This window comes from Puntigrus tetrazona, chromosome 4, assembly GCF_018831695.1.
Source record: "Puntigrus tetrazona isolate hp1 chromosome 4, ASM1883169v1, whole genome shotgun sequence".
In the NCBI taxonomy this organism is placed as follows: Eukaryota; Metazoa; Chordata; class Actinopteri; order Cypriniformes; family Cyprinidae; genus Puntigrus; species Puntigrus tetrazona.
This window is the reverse complement of record NC_056702.1, coordinates 16886153-16913150: the sequence shown is the minus strand read 5'-3', so window position 1 is coordinate 16913150 and position 26998 is coordinate 16886153. Positions and strand designations below refer to the sequence as shown.

Sequence of the window (26998 nt, the reverse complement as noted above, 5' to 3'; positions counted from 1 at the left end):
CTAAACTCTGCCGGACCATGGCCTCCAGGACAGAGTTTGGACATCCCTGCCCTGCGGTTTTGTGTACTTAACGGACATGGACAGGATGTGCTCAAGACTGTAACAAGACTGTAAGTGCTCAGGAATTGTGGGACAGGGAATCATTCGCCTATGCATCATTCAGGCCAAGTGTAGAAAGACAAAGTAACTCACAATTGTGTATCTAAAATCTAAGTCAACTTAAATCTGGAGCATCTTTGACTTGTGCCAACTAGTGTCAACAGCCCAAACTAAATATTTGTAACTATTATTTGCAAATTACAAAGAATGGTCTTTTCTTACGCATTTAGCTGTGTGCCTGCATGAGACACGGTGACCGCAACAGAGCAAAAACTCTAGTTTATGTCTTATGTGGACTTGCATTTGTGTATGTGCGTCTGGACTCTCTCCAGCCCCTCATATACCCATTACAGCCCCTTCAGTCTGTCACACTTTCGTTTGATGGCTCTTTACAGCAGGGCGGGCTTGTGCCGCAGGGGGGGTGGACTAAGCCTTTGATAGTCTTTATGCAGAACACATGTGGGACAGAACCTGAAGCAACCCTGCTGAGAAGACCTGGCCCCCAAAAGTCACTCCCACGTTCATCACTTCCCATCAGTCACCTCAGCTCTTTCCTTTCAATCGCAACCTAAATGTCCCTCTCTTATCTAGAAATATATCCAATTCTATTTTTTTGTATGTGATGTCTTTTGTGGATTATATTGGCGGCTCTCTGGTCGTCTGAGCTGTGAAATGCTAATTATCTCAGCTAGAGATCTGTATTCCCTCAACACAGCATTCCAGCAGGACTCAGCCTCACTGCAGCGGGATTATGTGGATGAGTGGGAGGGAATGTCTCCACAATAGGATTAGATTGATTTGTATCTTCATTATGTCCCTAATGGAGCTTGAGAGAGTGTGTGCTAATGTGAGGCCGTCCTACATACCCTCTTTGTTTGAATAAGACGGCTTCCTGTGCTCGTCCTCCCTTTTACAGATCAGACAGTCAACATATCACTTTAAATCACAATTTGATAAAGTATATGAATAGCCACCAACCTGCTTTTCTGGCAAAGGATCCTAAAAAGGTGTATCTATCCGCGCTATCCTTGAATCTTCTCTCCTCTAGTGCCCCCTGTAGAACAGATCGGTCATGGCAGGAGGCCCTGTATTTATCCAATAACAAGGCTCTGCTTGAGGGCCCAGATCAAGTTGCATCTAATGCTATAGCAAGGACCTGCTGCTGAGAGACGATGCTATTTGAAACGGCTAGGGTTTCAAGGTGCCTAACAAAGCCTGTGGAAAGGAAATTATACAGAGGGAGAGTTAAGAAATAAAAAGGGAGGGCAAGTGTGGGGTGGGGAAAAAAAAATATGAAAGACACTCGAGCAGGAGGGAATGGATAGGGAGGTGAAATGATTGTGCGTGACATAGTTTGAAGAGGGGGAGGAAGCAGGACCGAATCTGGTGAAGATTGTGGAAAGCATGGCACTATTTATTTTATTATGGCTGTAATCCAACAATGAATTTATGTGGGTTATGTGGTTGTAAATATGGTTGGTATGTTATACTACACTTTAAAATAGAATTTAATTTAATTTAATTTAAAACATAAATTTGATTAATTTATAAAAATAATTCCAGTAGAAAAAAATTACATATTATGTGTTATTATATTTAAATGTTAAATATTAGAAATTAAAATAATAAAATTAAACAAAAACATAAATACCATTAATTTATTATTACTGATTAATTTTAAACATAATATTATCTGGTATTTATCCCGTTTCAAGCATAATGTACACCTACACACACACACACACACACACACACACACACACACTAGTTTTTCTGGGGCCCCTGTTGGTGTTTGGTTACACACTGCTCTCCATTTTCTGGAAGGAATGACCACATCGGTTGCCTAGGGGATCAAACCAGGAAGGACAGCCGCCCGCGTTGAGCTGGAAATAGCCTTGAAGCTCTGACAGAGGAAAAAAAAATACTTCTGAGCAAATCAATACGCTGATGGCCTCCCGGAGATAAGCTCCTTATAAGTTTTGCTTACCTTCATGGAAGCATCTCCATATACACCGGTGTATTCCTTCATATGTGTTTAGTGTCCTCTGGCAGTATATCTGTGTGTTTTAGAATTCCCTCACGTCAGTCTGCACTAGGAGATATGTTGTAACCAACACAGGAAGTATTAGTGTAATTTGAGGTCAAAGGTCAGTTGTTTGGCAGTTATTGGTGTCTGGTTTGGATGAGGTGAACCCCCAGTTTCACATGAAGCATGCACCCTTAGCATTGTTTAAGAATTTTTCTATTTCGAAGAAATATTAATTTATATAAAGTTACATTTATGTTTATATATGACTTTAACTTGCTTTAATTCACCAATTAGTCGATACACTAGGTATTCTGATAGTAGTGAAGACCTTCCAGTAGAGAATAATAGTGCTGTTCATCGTGATGAATCTCATCCAAAAGAAAAGTTCTGTTTACGTAATGCATGTATATGTTTAATTTATTATGTATATATACATACACACATGCATGTATATATTTCAGAATAATGTGTTATTTTTTATAATATATTTATTTATTTATTATATAAATTGTATAAATTTATCATATAAATCATATAAAATGTTATTGACAGATAAATGAAATATTGTATGTATTTTCAAAAATATATACTGTATGTGTGTGTATTTATCTATACAATAATACACATATATCATGCAAACTTTTATTTTGGTTATTTTTTACTTGTTATTTTTAAATCATATGAAATAAAAGCACAAATGAGCAAAGACCCGTACATTTTAATATACTCTAATATACTTTTTTGTCAAATTTTACAGTGTTTTTGTTGTTAATGTCTGAGATTGTCTGGTTAAGCTAGTTCAAGACCCCGAGATAAAAATAGATTTTATTATCTTAATAGATTTATTTAAACAATTAAACCCAGATTTCATATCCTGTTAAAGCTATTCTCCTGTACTTTGTTTGCTTGTTGAGTCTAGGGTATAACTGAAGAATGCTTATTTCCCAAAGGGACACTGGCCTACTTTTCTTATCCGTTGTCTATTTTCTTTTAATCCACTCACCAATTATTTCATTCATCATTTGTCATTAAAACACATTTAGACATCAATAAATCTCTATTATGAGGTAACTGATTTTTGTAAGATAATTAATGAACTTTCAATCCCAATTAACAGATGTTAGGATGTTTTTTTGAGAATTTCAGAATGTACTGAAGCTGTTCCGGATGCTTTAATCCATGACTACTGACTTCTGCTGCAAAGCTGCATGGGCAAAAAGTGCCAGCTAGTTGGTACTGTGAAACTCTTTGCTCTCTCAGTACGGTGCCAACTCCATTTACACTGTGCCATGCTGTTCTCGTCTTACTGCATCACCCTGTCAGCATTTTCTTCTCCCCAATGCTCTTCCCTCTCCCTTCAATCTCTTTTGGTTGTCCTTCAGAAGGGCAGCGGTATGGTAGCCGCTCTATTCCCACATGTCAATGATAGTAAGCTCCAGAGGGCAATCCTTATGAATGCTCTAAACACATACTTCCTCAAACTTGGCAAGGGTGGAATCCCAAAAAAGCCATTGCTAAGCCTCTTACTCCCTTGCGAATGGTAGCCATACAGAATATCTGTCTGTCAACGAGACTAATAACATACATCCTCCAAGGAGAGGTTACGATAGAGGTTCTTTGATAGTACAAGTGCATAGCCAATTGCCAATGATGAGTAGTTGCTAAAGCGCCGACAAACTCGCCGATTGCAGATCAAAATCTTTACTATTATTTTCACACCTTTTATTTCAACGCGTAAAGTTTTTTGCAAGAAAAAAATGGAGGACAGCAGCTTTGGAGCTACATGAAAGCCTATTGATTATACTTTATACTTTGTTGACCCCAACAGTAGCCTCAAGCTTCACAGTCTGTTATGCTGACTCTACATAAAGAGGTCACCAGCCGGCCTTTCTTATAGCAGATAATGAGAAGTGGAGAAGAATCAGCTCGGTCAGATCAAGGAAAAAGATGGAAAAGAAATCCAATGACCAAAGGGCCTTCAAAGTCAATTCCTTTGGGCTTTTGAAATAAGGGAGGGGAAAAAGACACTGGTTGGATAGTCTGCAGTCATCAGAATTTATAATATGATTCATTTGCTGACTAACAGAAACAGAAAAATACTGAACGTGGCAAATTTAGGAGCACAGAGGGCATTTCAGCCTATTGTTCTCGCTGCTCCCACAATCTCTTGCTCAGTTTTTGCTTCTCCAGAAGAATCCCTCATTTGTGGTTTGGACGCACAGATAAAGGTAATCGGATGTAATGTCTAGTAAAACACAAGGCACCAAAAGCACCCTCTCCTGTGGAATTATTGCACAATAACCCCATACCAAGGTTGGCCTGCCTGTGCTCTGCCAGAAAGAGCAGGTGTTGTGCTGGTCCGGATCTGTCCAGTTAGAGGAGGATCACTGAGTCATTCCACCCCAGGCACACCAGACAGCTGCAGGGGAGCTCGGACCCACTGTTGGCCCCACAGCTGTCACTGTTCCCTGGACAGAAAAAGAGCAACCCTGCTACTCTTAACCAACCACAGTGACACTGAAATGCATTGTTTAACATCGGTCCGTTTACCAGTGATGCCATTAGAGAGCTTAATCTGATCTATATTTGTGTTTGTTACATAGAACTTTATGTTTAATTTATATAGTATATCCTAAAAATAGTTTATTTTAGTTTTTTGTATAAATGTTTTATATACTTTATCACTGTAAATATTCTAAAAATATTTATGAACTAGTTATTGTTAGCATTGTATATTTCTCTCTCTCTTGACATTTTTAGAGCTCTCCCAAAAGGAAGAGTTCTTCAAGCCCCCCCCTCAGATTCTGAGTTCTCAACCCTCACGTCCCCTCGGGGGCCGTCAGGACCACCACCATCAGCCCAGGTAATCCCTGATAGCTTTACTGCAGACCTATCCCAAGCTATCCAACAACAAACCCACCCCTACACTTCCATCTACCAAGCTTACCATATGCCACACAATTAGCCCATGTTGAGTAAACATCACTTAACCCACTTTAAAGCTGATGAGCTAATTGAGTTTAATTACAGTCCCACTGTTATTGCAAGAAAGCCTGGAGGGAAGGCATTTGTTCTAATTAAGAGGCTGCTGTCTGAGGTGCTGGTGTGTCATGAATTCCATTGCCGGGATGAAGACCTGTACGTCAATCAGTTTCAAACATTTGATTTCACATCAGAACATTGCTGTCGTTTAGTGCAATCAGAAATACCAGAAATGTCTGGACCTAACAATGATTCCTTTTTGTGTCCTCTCTTGGTTCTGTAAGCTCAAATAATCATATCCAAGGAAATACGTTGCTGTGTTCATAGATTAAAATATTTTAAAGGGAATGATGAACATTCATCATTTTCTCAGTTTAAATGCTATCATTTACTCATCCTAATATTGCAATTTTTAGCATAATTTTCATTCTTATCATTAATAGAAAAAAAGCATCTAAGTGTTAATGGAAAGTGAGTGTTTCTGGAAAATGAAATATTTATAGATCTTATTTGTGTTATTGTCTATGTGCACTGCCATTGGGGACCAAATTTAAATAGTCATATAAGGAAGTTTTGAAAGAAATTTGAAGAAATGTCCTTGTGAGTTGCGTTCATGTTGTTGCTTAGGATTGTTGAACCAATGCATAACTGCATTTTAAGTTACATCTAATCTAAGAAACACTATAAAGTTTTTTCTATAATTTTTTCTCACTCCTTCTATTACTAAAATTGATAATTTTACTTTAACTTAAACTTTAATTTTCTCATTTCTAAAGATACTTCATATGTCACAGGTTAGTTTTTAAAAATGCAAATATTCATTGGTTTTCAACACACAAGTCTACGTTTTTTTGACCCGTTTCCACCACAAGTGTGTTATTGATGTCATTTAGGTCATTTTGAATGGCCTTGAAACACAAACCAGGTCCAGATTGTCTGTGTTGCATGGTCCCGTGGCTGATAAGATCCCAAGGCGGCAGCTGGGCAGAGGCTGAGCTGTTCGTGAGGGTCCACCCGGCTCAGTTTACAGTGACAGCTGGCCTGCCGATGGTGGGGAAAAAGGGAGAGACCAGGGTGGGAGGGCTGTTTCTGAATGGGACAGTGTAAGAGGACTACTTGTTGTCTAAGGCCGGGGATTACCTTTGCCGAGACCTGGAGTAAAACATCCCTGAGGGACGCTGTGCTGTGTTGTGAAAGCTTAAGGCTCATGGATGATACGTAGTTTATGAGGGTAGAGTGGGGATTGCTGTGTAAATATAAAAATACGTGTATGGTATCAATAACAGCAAACAAAGTGAATTTAAAAAAAATATATATAAATGCAAAAGAAATGCTCTTTCCTTTCCCCCGTCCTCAGCTCTGGGAGAGGGAAGAACGGGATGAAGCTTGAACCCTGAGCTTTGGGGCATCCGGTCGAGGCCTGGATACTAATACTCATGGCTTTCCGAGAGATTTCCTGAACCTGCTGGCCCACGCTGTGAATAAAGATGCGGAAAATGAGTCTTGGCTTCAGTCCATATTGTTTATTTGGAATTTTTTTAGGATTATGTGTTCTCATTAGGTCTCAGAATAGTATTTATTTTGGTGCAAGCTCGTAGATTATTTTAAACATGTCCCTCAGCTGTAGGTCTCTCTTCCCAGAAATAGCCGTTCAGCCTCAGGCTTGCCCTCCAGGCCAAATTTACTGACCGCAAATCAACAGGCACCTTGCTTACCTGCCTTAACGTGACGAATTTGTCACTGGAATTTGCCTTTCCATCTGGGGCTCATAGTAAACCGCTGTTACTTTGTGAAGTTGATATATATCTTAAAACCTGGTAGTATAAATTGACCAGTACCGTGATTAGATGTTTGTTTATGAATATGATAAAAAAAAAAACTTAAATACAATAGCTAAAGATTAAAATAAATGGTTTTAAAACAAATACCTGTAATAAAATAAAGCAGTACAATACTTAAAAATACTTTAAAAAGTTCAAATAAACAGTTTAATGTATAAAATATGTATAATAATAAAAAATAAATGCCACAGCTGAACCGCTGAGTAGCGCGTTTCTAAATCCTGAATGAATCAGTCTTTGTAAGCGAATCGACTCAATGAATGATTCAAATGATTCTCTCGGTCGCCACCTATTGGCGAAACAACGTAACCTGCAGAGAGAAACCAAAAATCCCCACCACTAATTCACAAACTGACAGATAGTGACTGGCACAGAAACAAGCAGCATTACAGAAGCAAGTATATTATATTATGCTTAATATTATTTATTTATAATCCCCATATGAAAATTATGTGAACTTGTTTTACTGTGTATGCACTAACAAACCTTTTGATCTACCCCTATAGCAAAACAAATTCTCTGGTTTGCAGCACAAAATGTTTTTTCCATTTACTGCCTATTCATGTGATTTATTATGTTTCTGGTTTGAGCGCTCTTGTAATATTCAATACAGCTACGGCATAACCTTAATATAAAACATGCTCTGTCTATTTATCAAATACCATTTACAGTGCTGCAGTGCTCAGATTAATAACAAACCAATGCAGAGCACTAAACCAAGCACCAACTCTCACTGCAAGACCAAACAAAGATTAGCACTGCTTGAGGGATGGGGGGGGATTCACTGGAAAGCCTTATTGAGATCCAGGTTTAGAAAATTACGTTCCGCTCTCGGTTTCTCCCCTCTGGTGAGAATCAATTCAGCAGTGGCTGAAGCTTCATCCTCAGAGTGGTCTGTCTGCACAGCTGGGCTGAATTAGAGCTTAGTGGGCAAATGTTTCCCACGTGCTCCACAGTCACAGGCGTACGGCTTCATCTCGCAAGCGTGGAAATTGTAGCTAACGGTAAAGACTTTAAAAAATAAGTCTGTCAGCCTGCAGACCTTGCGTATCCAAAGCCTTACATTCCTGCAAAGAGTGTCCACATCAGTTATTATGGTAAATCCTACGGAGGATTTGAGTTGTACGGTTACACATTGTCTAGGCTGTGTGCTAACACAGGCTATAAAGTATACATTTAATCGAGTTACCGCTTGCTTTAGAAGTTGAAAACAGACTGAGATGGATATCGATAGAGAATTCACTGCTAAAGTACTGGTTTCCATTTCCAGCATGCTTACTGCATGTGCCTGTGTTTGTATGTGTGTGTGTGTGTGTGTGGGGTCTAAAAGCAGAAGTCCATAAGACATGAACCTCTTTCTTGGCGTCTGCAAAATATGTATATTGATTGAGCACAAAATCTCATAATAATATCTAATTTAATCATACCTTTCTCATTCTTCCTCTCTCTCACATACATAAAGTACACATGCACAAGCTTATTTGCCCTTGAAGGAATAACCGTAGAAAATAGACGAGGCTTTTATTGGCCACTCTCAATCATCTGAATGAGCAGTGGGGAGCTTGGGTTACACGTGTCCACATTATGTCCTAAATCGGATCCTTAACATGTTGTTTTTCTTCCTTCAAAGGTGAATTGTGGTGACCTGGTGAAGAGCTTATAGAGGGGGTCGATAACTTTAAAATGGGACCACTTTGTATTAGAGGCTCGCTATTAATGTGATATGCTGCGAGTCATTGCCAAGAAGTTGTAGTGTGACAGAAACAAATAGAAGGTGCTGAGTGTAAGCAGCATTTTCCACATAATAATGACACGCAGAGTTAATTACAGGCCTGTTGCAATACAACAGTAACTAACAATGCTACAAGTTTTTATATGTGGCGTTAAGTATTTTAGCCCACTAGACAATCATCTAATGTCAGTCATGCAGTATTTACAGTTTTATGTAGGCACTGGGTGACAGCTTGCAGGTGGATACACTGGAAAATTCCTGTCGTGAGTAATAGTATAGACACAGTATCGGGTTTGGTTTCAGACCCCATATGGCACAATTAAAGAAGAAAGCATGCATGAGTCTAAACGGTCTGCTCTTATGCCACTTAAGAAACCTATAGTTGATTCCTCAGATCAATATGCCCGGATATGTATATGAAGGTGTTTGAGAGAGGCTTTGTAAATCTGCAGTGTCTATTTTTATGCCTGTGGTTATGGTGCACGTGTTCCCTGGGGTTCTTTATGGAGCATGATGAATGAGGTGCTATTCACAGTTTGAGGCCTGACTCGTTCGGCTGCCAATATAGAAACTCAGTAGCCCACTTGCTGACATTCACATTGCAGAGCTGTGATGGCAAAGCAGGTGTTGTGTTTTCATTTTTCATTTAGTTTTTTTGTTTGTTAGTTTAATGTCATATCTTTCGCACTGTCTTCTCCTCAAATGCATTAGCAGGTTTTTTTGTTTAGTCTCTGATATTATAAGACTTTCTGTCATTTTTTTCTTATTTAAATGTTTGAATTTGCATTGTGTAAACGGAAAAAGCGTGCATGCTTATCAAGCATTATATAATAAAAATGTCAAGTTTAGGTTCTTGGCACATTTTTCATGTGCACATGTGAAGGCTCAGTGTCATTTTTAAACTGAGGGCACTTCTTCTCGCAGTGACATCTAGTGCTCTTTGTGTGTGGAGCTACATGCACCACCCACTCTTTGATGCAGATATCAGGCTGTTATTATTATTATTATTATTGTTATAGTAACCACAAAAGAAATAATTTCACAAGATGGGCTGGATGGTTGGGGGAAGAGTTAGAGAGGTAGACTGGGCCAGATTATTTGGGTCAGACCACCTGAGATAATAGCTAGAGCTGAAGGCTGTTTCATGGAAGGGATGTACTGTGCTGTAGCAATTATTATAATTCACTCATGTCAATTATTTTATAACTGCAATAATAGCTGTGATTTACTAATGATGAAAATAGAATTTTGAATGCAGTTTGCTAATAGTCCTATAGCAAGATTAGCTTCCATAAATCACATAAGTTTGCAAAGCCAGATTGTAAAGGCCTGAAAGAGTTTTTTACAAACTCTGTAATCTTAACTGGGGCCAACGGCATAAACTTAACTTCTATGTTAAGATTATGAGGCGGTTTGGTATGGAACTGAGAAGCAATTCCAAGCAAAACAATAGCCTAGGAATCTCTTTGTAATGAACTCTTACGTAAATGATTTCTGACAACTGTTGTTTTGTAACCACTATCATTATTAATAATTTTATACATAAAACAGCTGTTTTAGAGAGAGCCACAGTCAGAATTATATTGGCACCCTAAAACTAGGATTAGAGAGGATTGTGAAAATAAATCTGTTTTGTATTGTTGGGGCAACTGTAGTGTGTGTGTGTGTGTGTGTGTGTGTGTGTGTGTGTGTGTGTGTGTGTGTGTGTGTGTGTGTGTGTGTGTGTGTGTGTGTGCCTGTTCACTTCTCACCGCTGTGTGTGCACTTGAATGGGTTAAAGGCAGAGCACAATGCTAAGTATGGCTCACTATACCTGACCACAAGTCACTTCACTTCAATTTGGATCTTTTGTTTATTATTATTATTTTTGTTCCTAATTTTTCCTAATATTTGATCTCTTAAAACGCATTTAAATTATCCTAGGAATTATTATGAGTAAAACCTCTGAAGTTCAATTTTCTCGTTCATATTTATATTTTTTAGAACACCAAGTTGTCTATCCAGCCATGACTTCCTGTTTCACGGGAATATAAATAAGAGGCGAATTGTCTTTGTCGTGCATCACAATGAAAAAGAAAGAAAGAAAATAGTTCTGTTGCGCAGTAACTGATTGTTGAGCAAAATATGAAGTCAAGAATATAGCACAAACAACAGCAACATTAACACGTTTCTACCGTTAAGGGGTTCAATCAACAGGAAATGTTACAAATCTGTCAAGGGGTGAACCTTGAAAGGCGTAAATGTCTTTTTACCAACTTTACAGGAGAGCCTAAACTACTTTTTTTATTTGATCTGATTTTATGTACTGATTTTGGCTGCTTATAATAAAGATTTGTACACTCATGGTAGAAACAGCTGATTAAGAGCTTTCATTAGATACATCTATCTCCATTTCACCAAACATGTCATTTACGCCCCGCTGGTTCTTACCCCTTCTTAAATATATTGTCTGTGACTATATTGTCTTAATGCAACATGATGAGAATAGTTTGAGTGGCCAAAGACTCTCCAAGAATCACAGCCAGATAATTGCAGAAAATAATTGCGTCTTGGGGTCAGAAAGCCTTATAAAGTGCCATGGCTGGATGTCCCAACAAAACAATGATCCAAAAAGACGAAATCAATACAAAAAATGGGTCAATGAGCACAAAATGAAGGTTATGCCATCCCAGTGCCCTGACCTGAACCCTAGAAAACTGATCTGAGAATATCAGCATGGAGCTGGGAATCTGAGGGGTCTGCAGAGATACTGTGTAAAACAATGGTCTCCAACTCTTCAGGCATTAAAACCCAGAGCTGTTAAACTATAACTAAAAGGTATAGAACAAATGTGCATTAGAGAAAAACATTTCTTTTATAATTTGACTTTCCTTTCTTTCCATTTTACTTGTTTTTTATTCTAAATAAAAGATCAAAATGATTAACAGTGCAGATTTATTTTCTCAGGCTTTTTTGTTCGAGGGGCACCGATACTTTTGATGCATAAAGACTGGAAACACAACGTTAATCTGAAGTTAAACCTGTCTGCTCGTAGGTTTAATTCAAACCCCAATTTAGTCCTGAAGTACATCTAGTTTTCCTCCAGGAAATCAGCCGATTACAATCTGGACTACACTAAGTCTGAGACCATTTAAAACCATGACTGAGAAAGCACTTTTAATCGGCTTTAAATGGCCATTTTAGTCTAGGACTAGGTTTAATCTCTAGGAAATCGCCCCTATCTGTTTTAAGTACAAGTCTGGCCAGCTAGCAGTTAGCCAAGGTTTTTCATCTATGTTTTTATGTAAGAAAATTTAAAATACTGGTATTAAAGAAAAATATTAGACGACTTAGCCTACTAGTCCTAAAACTTTGATGGCCCCTGGTAGAGGAGATGTTTGATGCCACGATACAGCGTTACACAACACTGCCCTCTTCTGGACAACTCTACATAGCCCTACTGCTTTTCAAATGAAAAGAAAGTGATCAAATAATTAAATGAGCATAAAAGAGACAAAAATATTTAAACAAACAAACAAAAAAAAAAGACATTTAAAACGGCAAAAGCCATAACAAAATTGCCAAAATATAAAATGGAAGCTAAAAAGCTACATTCAAATATATTTTATTTCAAAGCTAATTATAAATATTAATATTAAATTCTATATGGAATAAGTAAATTCTATATTTACTTCGAAAGTTTTACTTTTGATATATTTAGTATATTAGTTAATGGCATATAACATATTAATTATACTTTAGATTCAGATATTAGACTGAGTTGCTGAGATTCCCAGGGCAAGGCTGGTGGGAAAGCAGGTGCTATATTTAGTATTTTTTTCCTCTGGTCCTAGCGGATGTCACAGCCTGCATGCATGCATCTCAGCACCGTTTTCTTGGGAATATTTGACTCGCGCACAGTCCTGTTAATGCACCTGCTACGTATAGATCCGATTCATTTATTTATCTGAACTTACTCCAGGCCTAATAGTGATGAATTGGAAATGAACCGATTCCCCGTCGGTAAGGGAAGTAGCACAGGTGTGTCTAATCATCGGCTTTGTCTTTGTTATGCTCGCATTGTCTGCATAGTTTCTATACGAGATGACAAACAATGAGGAATGAGGCATGTACCCATGAAAAGAGAGAGAGAGAGAGAGAGAGAGAGAGAGAGAGAGAGAGAGAGAGAGAGAGAGAGAGAGAGAGAGAGCATTTCCTGCTCTCTTTGGTTTGCTCTTTTAGTTTTAATGACTATGCTACAAAACGTCTCTGCGTTTATTTGAACGTGTTGTTTTGTTCTTCATTATGAGTTGGTGTTAGCTCGTTTTTTTCTCCATATGACTGTTTTGATTTCATTTATTCATTTTTTTTGTTTGTGTGTGTGTGCATCGAATTTAAATATTGCGACAATATGAAATTCAACGGATATCTGAGGCTGCGTATCGGGGAGGCGGTGGATTTAAAACCAACAACGTATTCGACTCGCCACACTTTTCACAAGAAAATCGTCCTGGATCCGTATGTCGTTGTTAAAATCGATAATCTGAAAGTTGGACAGACCGCCACAAAATCGAAAACCAACAAACCGACCTTCAACGATGAATTCTGCCCGTACATTACAAACGGCAAAGAGCTGGAGCTGGCCGTTTTCCACAACACTCCTATAGGATACGACAACTTTGTCGCCAATTACAGAATCCAGCTCGATGAGCTGATAACGTCGTCAAACCCAAGACAAACGTTTGAAGGATGGGTGAGTTTGCGCTGTGTACACGTCTGCTGCACCGACTGCTTACACTAGTAAAAAGCAGACTGCTCTCATTTAAATCAGAGTTTAATAACCCTCGGCTAATTGCTAGTCGGTTTTAAGAAACCGTCTTAAAGATATAGTACACCCATTAATGACATTTCTGACATTCAATTCTACAAAAGAAACAATGATCGGAACAGCTTGAGGTTGACAAGTCTTATTGATGAATTTTAATGTTTGTAAACTATCTAGTTAATATAGTGGCTACTCTATGCAGCCGGCCAATATTACAGGGGTTTTATGATCATTCATTTTGAGGTGGAAATGTCGATATGATAACACTTTGGTGTTTGGTGAAATATTTTTTGTGGTATATTGACTAATGAAAGGCCAAATAATTTGTTTTATAAGTGTAAAGTGCAAAAAAAGAAAACAAAGTGAGTTATGATTAATTTTACCACTGTTTTTTTTTTTTTTTTCTTTGTGTGTGTACTTTTTTTTGACTTGACATCAGTGTTGCCAAGTTCGCTGTTTTCCAGAGGAATTGGGCTACTTGGCCCTTTTCCTGCAGGATATTTTCACATGGGTTGAGCGACCCCAGTAACGTGGTGTCTAGGCTCTGGAATGGGGCTTTTATCAGGGGAACCTCTCTCCAAAAAATGTGTAATTTAACACTTTTCCGGGAATCCCCTGAAAAGCAATTGGGCTAGTTTTGGTCTATTGGGTGGGTTTTGCTGAGAAAACCTGGCAACCCCGCTTGCTCTGTTGTGAATTCTTATTACTTATGTGTAGTGTTTTTTTTTTTTTAGTTTTTAGGGTTTTTTATGAAAAGAAATCACATATTGCAATCCCAACTACCCCTGCCTTAAATTTCATATCTTTTACGTTTGATATAAAAACTCTGATGTACATTTACAGGCAAAATTGAAAATAATAAAGATGCGGATAAACCACTGACCTCTGTTTTTTGCACTTTTAGTTTCCTGACTACAGGCCTGTCAGGGTTCTTGTAAAAGGGTCCTGTCGCTTTCATTTGTGCAATAACTAGGCTGTGCTCAAAACCACATGCTGCACCCCACCATGCAGCACGGAAACTTTCAGAGCGTTACATTCTCTCGCATCTATAGGGTAACCGGGGATGTGTGGTTTGATCGTGTTCTGCTTTTGCTTCAGTCCAAGTGATAAAATCAGATCAACTGAGTCCCTGTTATAGTTTTCTTTTTTTAAAGTCTTGAAATCTGATGGTTAGGGTGCTCAAGGTTATGTTTCATGCCAAAACATGTTTAAAGATCACACATTAACATTTTCTGACATCGGTGTGACACCAAACATGATAATGTAATTTTTCATATTTCCTTTAGGCCTCAGGATGGTATTAGAGGTTTAGAATATTCCTCTTGGTCCCCTTTTCGTTACAGGTTGCAGAAAATGTGCAGTTTATTTTGCAAATGTGGTTCTCTCACGTACCTCCAGTGCAGACATGCTGCTCGACCAAACTAGCTGGATTCCTCTTGTTGCCCCTTATAACCTCTCCTGTGTTGTACATCCACGTGTGTTACTTGCAGTAGTTATCAGAATGTAAACTGACATCTTGTTAGGATGTCCACATCCATATCACGTACGGGTTCAGAGCAACCTATAGTGTGTTTTATATGTATGTTTTTAAAAAAGAGTTTAATCAGATGCTAGGTTGATTTTTATATACTGTTGAGGTGGTTGGGTCAATGCTTGCACCTTCCGATCCCTGAAGTGCTTGTTGTGTTTGGTGGTGCGTGCTGTGGACTTGACTCCCTGAACCAGCTCGTCCTGCTTTCCTTGTCTTGCCTCGTGTTACAGGAATTCCTCCCACATGGCAGGGCCAGCTAAATGATAATAACTGAGAGAATGACTTAGATGGTAAGATAGAATGACTAAGAGACTGTGCTAGAAGGTTAGTGTGATGAGCTAGAGATACGATTCTATTATATGCAGTTAAATATGGATGTTGTAATATGTTGTGTTATACATTAGGCCAAATAAGCTTTCACTCTTAATAAGAGCTCACGCCATTTTATTTTATGCTGTTGTTTATTAAGTTGTAACCACATCATATAGTAGCCACATCCTTCACTCTAAAAACATTTCCATTTACCTAAATGTGTCAGCAGCTCAGTCAATAGTATGGTGCTTTTTTATTTAAAAAATTACTTATTATTATTATTATTTAAATATGTCGTCGTGCTAACACAATATATTTACATGCAATATAATTACATCACAAACTAAAATGTAAAATATTTAAATATTTAATAATTTAAATATATATAGCTTTTAGTTTATATGTTTAAGGAAATAAAGTGTGTCCTTTATACATCAGGCCTACTAAATGTTAGAAGCTTTTGTTAAAAGTGATATATTTTCATATTGTCAGCATTTGAAGTAGTTTTGTGAGCTTTTAAAGTGTTATGTCACTTAATATATCTTCCTGAATATATCTTCCAGGTGAATCTGGAACCAGAGGGAAGTGTGTATATCTCCATCTCTCTCACCGGCTCCTTTACAGATGGTTAGCTTTTTCTTTTTGATAACTACGGATATTTTTATATTATATATTTTTAAACGTTTTTAATTATTATTGCATGACATTTTTGTTCTGTGTAGTTAAAGCTATTTAATTTTAAAATAGTAATGCTGATTTGTCTGCCATGAAGACTTACTATTATTATTAATTAGAATGTTTATGCTAATTAGTTATATTTGAAAATTATAATTGAAACGTGGTGTATTATCTTTTGTTTAGACTGGGAATGAGGAAGGAAATGATCACTTTTTGATCACTTTCTGTCTCTTAACAGAGATTTTTCTGTATTGTTTGTTCTTTATATGATACACAAGCTCTTTAACTTTATGCTTAATTTAGTAAGCAATTTAATTGTGCTTACTACGTGTTGCCATAAATTTCAGATGAAGCTGTGAATGGACTGAAACCTCATAAAAAGTTTACAAGAAAAAGGCAAAAAGCTCTGAAGAAAAGAAAGGTCCACCAAGTCTATGGACACAAGTTTATGGCAACCTTCCTTCCCCAGCCTACTTTTTGTTGCCATTGCAGCAACTTTATCTGGTGAGACTTGCATTGAAAACACACCTTCATGCTCATAAACAATCAGCAAATCAGAATCAATTATGGCCAATCTTTAAACATATATCTAATCATTCCTTAGGGGTGTTTTTGGAAAGCAAGGTTATCAGTGTCAAGGTGAGTTTATTTATTAGTATTAGCGGATTAATAAATTCCCCATATGTAAAACAAAATCAAAAATCAAAATCTGCATGCACAAGAATAAACATTTACACAGCTGTCTCATTATTCTAGTGTGTGCCTGTGTGGTTCACAAGAGGTGTCATGATTTGGTTGTAAGTGAGTGTACACGTATGAAGAAAGATTTAAATGAGGTAAGTAATGTGTGTCTGTGTGTGTGTGTAAATGCAAATGACAAAATGTAGACACATTGTGGATCAATTTCCCATATACATATTATTTTGTGTACAGGGCCAAAGACAGGGCTTTAGCATCAACCTACCTCACCAGTTTAGGGAGCACAACTACAAAGTTCCCACATATTGTAACCACTGTGGATCTTTGCTTTACGGCCTGATAAAACAGGGGCTCCAATGCAAGAGTAAGCACATATTCATTCAACTTGTAGTGCATTGAAATACAACGGGGCAAGAAAATGTTCTTCATCTGTGTGGTGTGGATTCATCCAGGTTGCAAGATGAACATCCACAAACGCTGTGAACAGAATGTTGCACTTAACTGTGGGGTGAACAGTGCTGAGCTGGCCAGCAAATTGTCTGAGATCGGATTGCTTAACACTCTTTCTAAAAGGAAATCTCAGGTAATGTCATAAGAACGGTCTCAGAAAGGGAATATTTGGTTTTGCCTGCGAGATATTTCTCCTCTTTTGCGTTTCCTTACACATCTGCTCTATTTTTTTTAGAGTTCTCTGCACATGACAGGAATAAAGTGTCAGAACTCTATTAAAGGTGTGCAGCCGACATCCGAAGAGTCAGAGGAAGATGCTGTTAAAGTCGGTCTGGAAGACTTCAGTTTCTTGCAGGTTCTGGGAAAAGGCAGCTTTGGCAAGGTGAGACATACTGGCACGGCTTCCAACTCACTCGTGTATTCAGTGTGAAACTCGCGCAAATGTCACTGTTCTAAGGCCCTGGAGCCACAAAGTTATTTTCTCACACAGTGAAAAGCACCCACAAATGAAAAGCAAGAGCATTTGCAGTTGCAAATTGCATTTTTGTACGTGCGCTCTGGAAAGTGTCAAACGTTTTGTTTACAGCATTTTTTGTAGTGTTGAGCAATGCAGCCATAGTCTAGCTGCTGATTTTTAACATTTCTGATTGCACTGCATTCAAGTTAGTCAGAATTCACTCAGTGCTTACAGAGCTGCTTGCGTATTCTCTTATCTGCTTTATCTATATTATACTAATTTTGGCAGCTTTTTGTCTCTTTGTGCATTCTGGGCTACACATAATCCATGCAGAATTTGAATAAAAGTTTGGTTTTATTTTGTTTTTGAGCAGCTAAGAGGGCCAATGGCTACATACATTTTACAAAGTTTCTGTAATGACATCTAAACCCCTTATCCATCATATAATTTCGAAATTTCACTTTGAAGTGGCAGTAACTGAACTAACTGACAAAAATGGACAGTAGAGAACATAACTGGTCAAAATTAATCAATGTGAATGCAGACAAATAGATTCTTTTAAAAAAAGAAAACATTTTGGTCCCACTTTAATGTTCCAAGTCTCACTATTAACTACAACAGTTGCATTTATTAATTAATAGTTAGTAAGATAGTCATTATGTGCAGGTAATGGGAAATTAAAGAATGTAGACTATGGTCATGCAGTGCTTTGTAAGCACTAATAAATAGCCAATATATTAAAAATAGGCATGCTAAAAGGCAACTAGTTAGTAGTAACAATTGGTTCCTAATTAGCATTAATTAGCATTAATTACCATTTTTTTAAATGCAGTTGCAATTATTTTTAAAAGAATACACTTGTAAGTTTTGCAGTTTGCTCACTGTGCATTACCGTTCTTTGGTGAAAAGTTATTTGTTTAGTTATTTGACAGTTTTTATTACACAAACACAATACCTTTCATTGCATTTGATTCTTAATTAATTTCACTGTCAAATTCCAATATTTTTAAATGCATACTTGTAAACCAGACATGCCCCAATAATGCACAGAAATCTATAATTATATATGTGTGTATGTAGGTGATGCTGGCTCGCCTAAAAAGTGACCACAGGGTGTTTGCTGTAAAAATGCTGAAGAAGGATGTCATACTACAAGAAGATGATGTGGAAGCAACCATGATTGAGAAGAGAGTGCTAACTCTGGCTCACCAGCATCCATTTCTTACACAGCTCTACTACTGCTTTCAAACTGCGGTAAGAGTCCACAAATAGTATGGTGCTAAATAGCTTTTCATATCATGTATAGAGGTAAAAAATGAACATTTTTGGCCTAAAATTGAGCTCTGGTTATTACAGGTTATTTTAAGTAAGCTCTCAAGGCGTTGACATGATTATTTTGTGCATTTATTTTTTGTTTTAGCCATATTTTGAATTACACATCGCACTGGGTTGTGTTTCAGGTTTCAGTGTAACTTAACAGTTAATGTCTGTGCAGAAAGTTACTACAGATTATCTTCTACAGATTAATTTTCTTATAGGGCACTTTGAAATCTGTGTGAGTCCTAATTGTGTAAATTCATTCTTAGATGGCGCTTTCTTTGAGTTGCCTTCTGCTGAAACAGCTGATAGTCGGTCAGGGGTGAACTAGATGTGTTTGTGTTATCGGGTAGATAATCTGTAATGTGAGCCCAGAACAAATCACACTAGACGTAGCAGCAGAGATTCCTGTTACTATGACTTCCATGCTGTCTGACAAACCGGGGGAAAAGAATTTGTTGACTGCACACTCTTGAATGTCCCTCACTCGACCAGGAAACACAATGCCGTTTGACAAAACCCCCTTGACATCATATCAACAAAATGTGCTTAAATTCCTGAAATGCCTTGGATTTTACCTTTTAGTGTACTGAAACTAATTGTATTTTTCATAAGAATGTTACCTGACAGCTGAATAGCAGTCGGTTAATGAACAGAAAAAGTTACGGAAAGTGATATCAAATGCTACTTTATATTCATTAATATACATGCTATTGATCAATGCATATGCTCGTATTAATGCAGTGTTTATAGATGTTTTAAGATCACTGCCCTTTATGGAAGCATAAAAAAAATCTAAATGAATGATTGCTACTGCAATACCAAACGTAAACAGTAGATGGAGCCTCTTGCTTAGAGTTGTACAGAACAACAGTATTCACATCCTGCTGAGGAGAAGTATGGCCTGCATACCAGAGCAACTCTGTGAAAGTGTGGGAGGATAGCTAAAGGGAAGTGATGCAAGTTTTCTGTTGACTTACACGTTGTACGCCTCCTGACCTGAAACACTACAACTTTCTCTGTCTCTCTCTCTCTCTCTCTCTCTCTCTCTCTCTTATACATATTTGAATTTGGTTTACGGGACTCCCCATAGGCATGATAGTTTTTATACTATACAAGTTTTATCCCCTTATCTTAAACATAACCCTCGCAATAAACTTTACGCATTTTTAGATTTTAAACAAAACAAAAAAACAGTTTAACAGTATGTTTTTGAAAGTCATTTGGTTCACAAGGTCACAGGAAGTGTCCTCATAAACCATGCTCACTGTGTAACACCTTATGGCATTATACACGTTTGTGTCCTAATACACCATATAAACCTCTGCACAGAAAGGGGGAGAGAGAGAAGGTGATGCTTTGATTTAACAAGGACATATTAAATTGATCAAAAGATTACTGTATCGAACAGATGGAGCAGCAACGTGAGCAAACAAAGGCTGTATATATTTGATGAAAAATAAAGAAAAAAAACCCATCAGCCATTCTTCAGTATCAAATGATCCTTCAGAAATCATTCTAATATGCTGATTTGATCCTTTTTTTCTTTTTTTCTCCTAACAATATAAATTGTTACTGGCTCTTAACACTCTTTTTACATTTATTCTAATAACGCATTTGTTTCAAATAAAAGAAGAATCCCAATAAAAGTATCACTATTAATTAGAGTGTCGCACGATCCTTCAGAAATCATTGAAGACTGAAGAAATGATGCTGAAAATTCAGCTTTGCTTCACAGATATCAATTATATATTAAAATATATTACATAACTTATTATAAGTTATGTCACAATAATATTTCACAAAATTAGTTTTTTGTTTTTGTATTTTTGACAGATTTTGATCGCAGTCTTTATTTTGATTGGCAGTGTTTTATACTGCACAACTGCTGGAACGAGTACAATGATATATTCCCTTACTTTTATCATGCGTATGGTAACCTGTGCTATATCTTCTCAGGAGCGGTTATTCTTTGTCATGGAGTTTGTGAATGGCGGCGACCTAATGTTCCACATCCAGAAGTGCAGGCGCTTTGACGAGCCACGAGCACGCTTTTATGCCGCAGAGATCATTTCGGCCCTTATGTTCCTTCACTCCGAAGGCATCATTTACAGGTGAGGAATACTGAGGTTATCCTGGGTTTAATGTACATTACATTACATTACATTTCCTAATTTAAAAAGAAAATCCATTTGAAATTCAGAATGTTCATCTGAAAATACCTCAGATGTTTACACTGCAATGCCACTGCCCTCAAATATTTGCTTTGACATGCCTGTGAAACCTTGTTCTGCGCATGTCCTGACACACTTAGTCAGACTTTACAGACAGTCTCCGCCCCTGGCTTAGTCTTCCTTTTCCTTGCCGGGACATTGTGCTCTTCCTGGCTGTAATCACACGACCTTTGCCTACCTGAGTAAGCTTTCTGATCAACCCTGTAATAGAGCCAAGCCCAAATATAAACACATCTGACAAACTGCTTTCCCATTCAAATAAGGCTTGTGGCATTTACGAGCTTCCCCGCGAGACCTTTACAGGAATGCCGGCGAACTCTGCTGACCCCCTGTGCTCTTTACAATCATACGGCCCCTTTTATGGCCACTCTTTCCTTTCCTTTTGATTTTATTGGGCTTTAAAGCTAATTATTTTAGGGTAATTATAACGCTTCTGTAAAGCGAAGCTTAAGAACGATAAAAAAGTCTTGGGAAAGATGGCAGTGTTGTAGAGCAAGAGGACTTTGGGGACATTTTGAGTGAGGACATGATCTGATGTTATAGCCCTGCCCTTCATGCAATGGAGCTATTATTACATAAGCTGTTTACTCAGGAAAACGGAGAGCACGAGGGAGGGAGAAAGAGAGAGAGAGCTGCCTGTGCACTGCTCTGAATTTATCACATGACTTTGTTTGTCACAAAGTACAGTATAGCATACACTGGGATTATTCCAAATACATATTAAAAATGACTTTCATCGTGCCCAATAAAACATTTCAGCATCGATTTTGCAGGTCCGCCTGTAACACAGGCTTTTTATAATTTAGCAGTACAACGATTCGTTGACCTCTGAGTCATCAAGCTGTTCCTGTACACTTTACCTTACTTAGCCTTGATCCTATATTAGATGCTGCTGTAATGCCTTCTAATCTGGCTCTGCTCTAATCTGAAGACTGGACTATACCGGGTCCATTCAAACACATCGCACAGCACATGACAGAAGCGATCATTAATGTCTTTAGTGTTTTGGTATCGCTTCAGCAGGTTGTACCCAGAGGCTTGTTTTATTGACCTCCACTGTTCCACTGTTTTTAAAGTACATGTGGTTTATCAGAAATGAACTACATGGTCTCATGGCGTAAACATACCTAGGTGCACTTTTTAGCAAGACACAAAATACGTACTTATAAGTACATATCGCTGCGGTTTCCTAAAGAACACTAGAGGCATAGACACCTTTTATTCCTTTTTACAAAATGTTAACATGTTTAAATGTTAACAAAATGTTATTTTCGCACTATTATTAAAAGAATATTGCGTGATTTCAAAACATTTTTAATATGCTGGGAGATTTGAAAACTGACGTTGACACACATATCACACATATCCAGCTTAATATCTATGGGTTTTCATAGACGATAGGTTTGTTCGGTAGCTCACAGACTATCCTCGGGCCATCCTGGTTGTAGATGTAGTTTGATCCTCTGCAGTGAATGGGTGCCGTCAGTTAAAAAAAATCACAATAATCCACAAGCAATCCACGTAATTCCAGACAATCAAAAACACCTTCTGAAGTGAAAAGCTGTATGTTTATATTAAACAAATCCATTTTGAGACCCCTATTTGTAACATTGCTTTCTCCAGTTAAATTAGAGAAATATGCACAGATCAAGCACAAATATGTTCACAAATATGTGGATGTTTCTTGTGAGAAAACAACAGGTGATGAAGGACCACCAGATGGGAATCAGACTGGGGTCGCTGTGAGCACAGTTGTGCTATATTTTGCCACACTAAACACGAGGCAGTCGGTGACAACGAACCGTTTATTTTTTAACCAGAATATTTGGTGCTCAAAAACTTTTGTTGCTTCATTGCAAGAGACTTGGGTTGTTTTACGCAGAGAAGAAAGTATGCGGTTACGTCACTGATGATTGGGCAGAAGAGAGACTTGTTCATTTTTACAGAGCCTGAAAAAGTTCTGCCAGTTCTCCAGCTGCAGACTTGGGTTGTGGTTTATGGCCAGGCTGGTGAGTCTGCCACGCTGTTACTTTCGCCAGCGCCAGCTCTCCGACACTGCGAGCGTGAGGCTCTGCATGTCTCTGTTCTTGTTCATTAGGCATAAAGTACAGCAAGTTAAGGTATCTTATTAGAGATTTAGATTTTTCTTGTCTTTCTCCCATTTGTCCCATTCACTTGATTCACAAAACAAAATAAACTTTGCCATAAAATAAGATGACACAAAATGTATTTTTTTAAACCGAACTTCCAGCATCCTTCAGAAATCCATGATCCTTCAGAAATTGCACTAATATGTTGATTTGCCATTCAAGAAACATGACCAAACCGCATATATTGATTTTTCTTTCCAAGCTTTCTAAGGTTGTGAGCTGAATTTTTTCCTTCGTAATAGTTTGTTTTCCTTACCTGCCAATATCCTTTCAGATTTACAAGGGAAATTCCTTTATTATTTGACTGAATCAATTTCATGAATGCTTCAGACAAAAATGCCTGTTTAGTGTTGCCCATACACTGATGTATTAATAACCTTCCTGAAAAAAGTAGTGAGAGTGTTTGCTTTAAAACACTCTGTTCTTTGTTGTTTACCAGATGATGTGGCAGAGTCACGCGCTTTAACAACATAGTAAAGAGGTCACCTCTCAATGTCTCTTGTGTTAATTGTGCTCTAATGAAATCAGACCAAATTTCCTTGGGAAACTTTAACCATGGCAGACTGTTAGTCCAGTTTACATGCCGTCACTCTCCTTTCCAAGGGATCGATATTGTTTCTCTGTCTCTGATGACAGGAGACTGAACCCTTCTTGAATTCCCTTACTCTTCACCCTTGTGTCAAGCATGCACGCATTTGCAGTACATGCTTATTTTGTCATTGTGTGTGAATACTATTTGAACTCTCTGAACCCCATTTGTTATTTAGCATGATGTGTTTGCAATATTTTGTTTACATTTTTTGTGCTACTACAGGCTGTTCCACTTGTTATTGATGAATGAATGCTTAAGCACACATGAGTTGTAATACCTGTCATTCATAAAATGTAACAAATCCTTCGGTCCATTTATGAAATATTTTGGCTATTTAAAGCATTCAATCATTTATTTTAGCTGCCACAGAATGCATTTTAACATGTTTACATCATTTCAGCAGAATTTATAAATAAATGTATTAATAAATAAATAAATGAATACATTTTATATTTATAACCCAAACACTCATATATTCAAGGTGCAAGGAATATGTAAAATACATTACCACTTACTTGTGGTACTTATATTTCCATTTTAGTTAACATTTGAATAATTTTGTTAAGTGCTTTTGTATTTTATTTCTTCAGCTTACTTCAGTTTGTTTTCAAATAATACATTTTGTAGAATTTAGGATCACTTAATAGTGCTGTGAAGCAATGATTTCAACTTTTTTTAAATGTTTAAATAAATTGCATCGAAAATAAAGTATAAAAGTTAATTTACATAAAAAATATGCACTACACACATATTATGTATATATAAATACAAATGCTTATATCTAAGTAAACATTTATGATTCATTTTATAATTTATTTTATAAAATATAAGTAAATATTTTTTTAAATGTATATGTGTGTATTTATTTATACATAATATATACACACAATCATCCTGTTTTGTTTATGTCATAGTCATACAAAATTTCATCTTGTTTTGTTTTTCTATTAAAGAGACCTCAAACTGGACAATATTCTCCTGGACAGAGATGGCCACTGCAAACTGGCAGATTTTGGCATGTGCAAAGAGGGTATACGTGAGGGAAAACTCACTAGTACCTTCTGTGGGACTCCCGATTATATTGCACCCGAGGTGAGCGTCACTAAAACATCATTTAAGAGAAGATGTGCTTAAATGCGGGAGTGTGTTTTTTTCCTGCATGGCTGTTTTATGCTGGGTCTCTCTCAGATCATCCTGGAGGACCCCTATGGAGTATCAGTGGACTGGTGGGCTCTGGGTGTGCTTCTTTACGAGATGCTGTCCGGCCATGCTCCATTTGAAGCAGAGACTGAGGACGAGTTGTTTGAGTGCATCCTCAAAGATGAGATCATTTATTCATCTTGGCTCAGCAACGAGGCGGAGGACATCCTTAGAGGAGTGAGTCTAGATCTATTTAATCTATTTAACCAGAGCAATGAAGACACTTGTAGCTCACTTGTAGCTAGATTATAGCTTCATATGTAAACACAGTAGCAAGTACGTTTGTCTTTTTGTCTACATTGACTCTCAGGCAGCTGTGTTGGGAAATCTGTGACTTTCCTGGCAGTGACGTCTTATTAAACAATCCTCTTCCTCTTCTGTTCTGATCACTCATTGCCAAAACATTTATATCAAAACTACTCAGTGGCATTTCATGCCGAAACATGACTTGGTCTTCAGCTTTACCCACCAGAAAAAAAACTCAAATCTGGCTTCATTTAAGAGCTTCAAGTAACCATGTTTCTTGGCTAATGCAGCCGAGAGACTTTTCTGTGGGTTTTGGCCGGCGCTATGTAAGCACCAGTAAACATGAGGCTGATCTGCTGCGGAGAGCATGCTGTTTCATTCCTCAAAAGGCCCAGGATGTCAGGATCACAAGCTGTCTCTGTCCTTTGTGCCTCGTTACATAAGCTCCATTGTACCCCATTAAGGGTTAAAGAGCTGTGTCATGGTAGAAGGATTAACGTCATGTGATTGAGTAGAGGTCTTCTCGCATTAGTGGAGTAAAATCCCTAATAAACCTGTTTCCAAGGGCTCGAGTCGGTGATCTGTGCAGTAAGCAAACTTTCTACACCATTGTGAAGACAAGATACTGTAGCTCTCTGTTCAAAAGCTATAGATGATGATGATTTCTGTTAATTCTCTACATAGTTACTCACCAGAGACCCGGCGTGTCGGCTGGGCTGCATGGAGAGAGATGGAGAAGAGGCCATCACTACACACCGGTTCTTCACAGGACTGGACTGGGAGAAGCTGAACAGACGAGAGATTGCACCGCCTTTCACACCTCGAATAGTAAGCCTACGTCGCCTCTTCTCTGTTATACCGCGTGTATTGTGCGATATTTGTTTGACTGATACTGATTGTATCTATATTGAATATTTGGGACCTGTTTTTACTTACCTTTTTTAGTCATTTCATTATAGTACACTGATAAACATAAAATAATTGCTAATATGTGTGAATATATTGTTTAAAAAATAATGTTTTGTTTCGTTTTTTTCGCAGGATTCTATTGAGGATGTAAACAATTTTGACCCTGACTTCACTCAAGAGGAACCCTGTCTTACACCCATAGAGGACAGCCTTTTTCCTTTCCACCAGGACGATTTTAAAGACTTCACCTACACCGCTCCAGAGCTGCACTAACAACCGCTGTAGATTATTTATTTTACAGAAATAGATTGTTAATTAACTCCTCTTATCAAACTTGACGTGGTACGTTCTGTTGACAAACGTTTTGCCAAGTCTGTCAAGAACATAGACAAGATTCAAACTGGACGAAGGCAATACAATATACTCCACAGGACCATCCAGACCAAAGGATTATTCGTAATGGCAATGACTAGAAGGAAATAATGATTTCCCGAAACGAACGGATGCTTTTTGAAATGGTTTTATCTGTATAAATGCACGCAAAGTCTATGTCGTATATTATTTGTGTTACAAGTAGCGTAATAATATCTTACAGCTCTTTAGTAAGCATGGAAACAAATGTATATTTTTTACATTGAGCTGTTAATTCAGTGTAACAGGTTGTTATGTGATGTGTTGTAAAGTAATTCTAACTAAAGTGTAAATTATAAACTTGGAAAATCCTTTTGTAACAGGC

General features: G+C 37.6%; 1 protein-coding gene and 2 long non-coding RNA genes across 5 annotated transcripts in view; 2 read left to right on the top strand and 1 right to left on the bottom strand.

Moving 5' to 3' along the window:
* The window catches only part of LOC122342882, a 16757-nt gene extending 11815 nt beyond the window's left edge, over positions 1–4942 (top strand). Inside the window, exon 3 of the long non-coding RNA XR_006250656.1 lies at positions 4889–4942. This is a non-coding gene — a long non-coding RNA (uncharacterized LOC122342882). The remainder of the gene's footprint in view (positions 1–4888) is intronic.
* On the bottom strand, positions 1809–15636 carry LOC122342883. 2 transcript variants are annotated; one of them, XR_006250659.1, is made up of 6 exons: positions 14880–15636; positions 6251–6585; positions 6033–6151; positions 4438–4596; positions 2087–2186; positions 1809–2002 (listed from the first exon to the last, which is right to left on the bottom strand). It is a non-coding gene; the product is annotated as an uncharacterized LOC122342883 (long non-coding RNA). The 2 variants fall into 2 exon arrangements; XR_006250658.1 differs by having other exon boundaries at positions 4438–6151.
* Positions 12856–26998, top strand: prkchb (protein kinase C, eta, b). Of its 2 annotated transcripts, XM_043237030.1 has the most exons (14): positions 12858–13415; positions 15894–15957; positions 16356–16512; positions 16613–16647; positions 16765–16844; positions 16942–17071; positions 17160–17290; positions 17393–17539; positions 18695–18868; positions 20891–21045; positions 24861–24999; positions 25096–25284; positions 26038–26181; positions 26395–26998. In XM_043237030.1, the coding sequence occupies exons 1-14, from the start codon at positions 13074–13076 to the stop codon at positions 26533–26535; spliced, it is 2028 nt and encodes a 675-aa protein (XP_043092965.1). In that variant the 5' UTR covers positions 12858–13073; the 3' UTR covers positions 26536–26998. The 2 variants fall into 2 exon arrangements, 1 of the variants encoding a protein (XP_043092965.1); XR_006250655.1 differs by lacking the exon at positions 26395–26998 and having other exon boundaries at positions 12856–13415; positions 25096–25941; positions 26038–26177.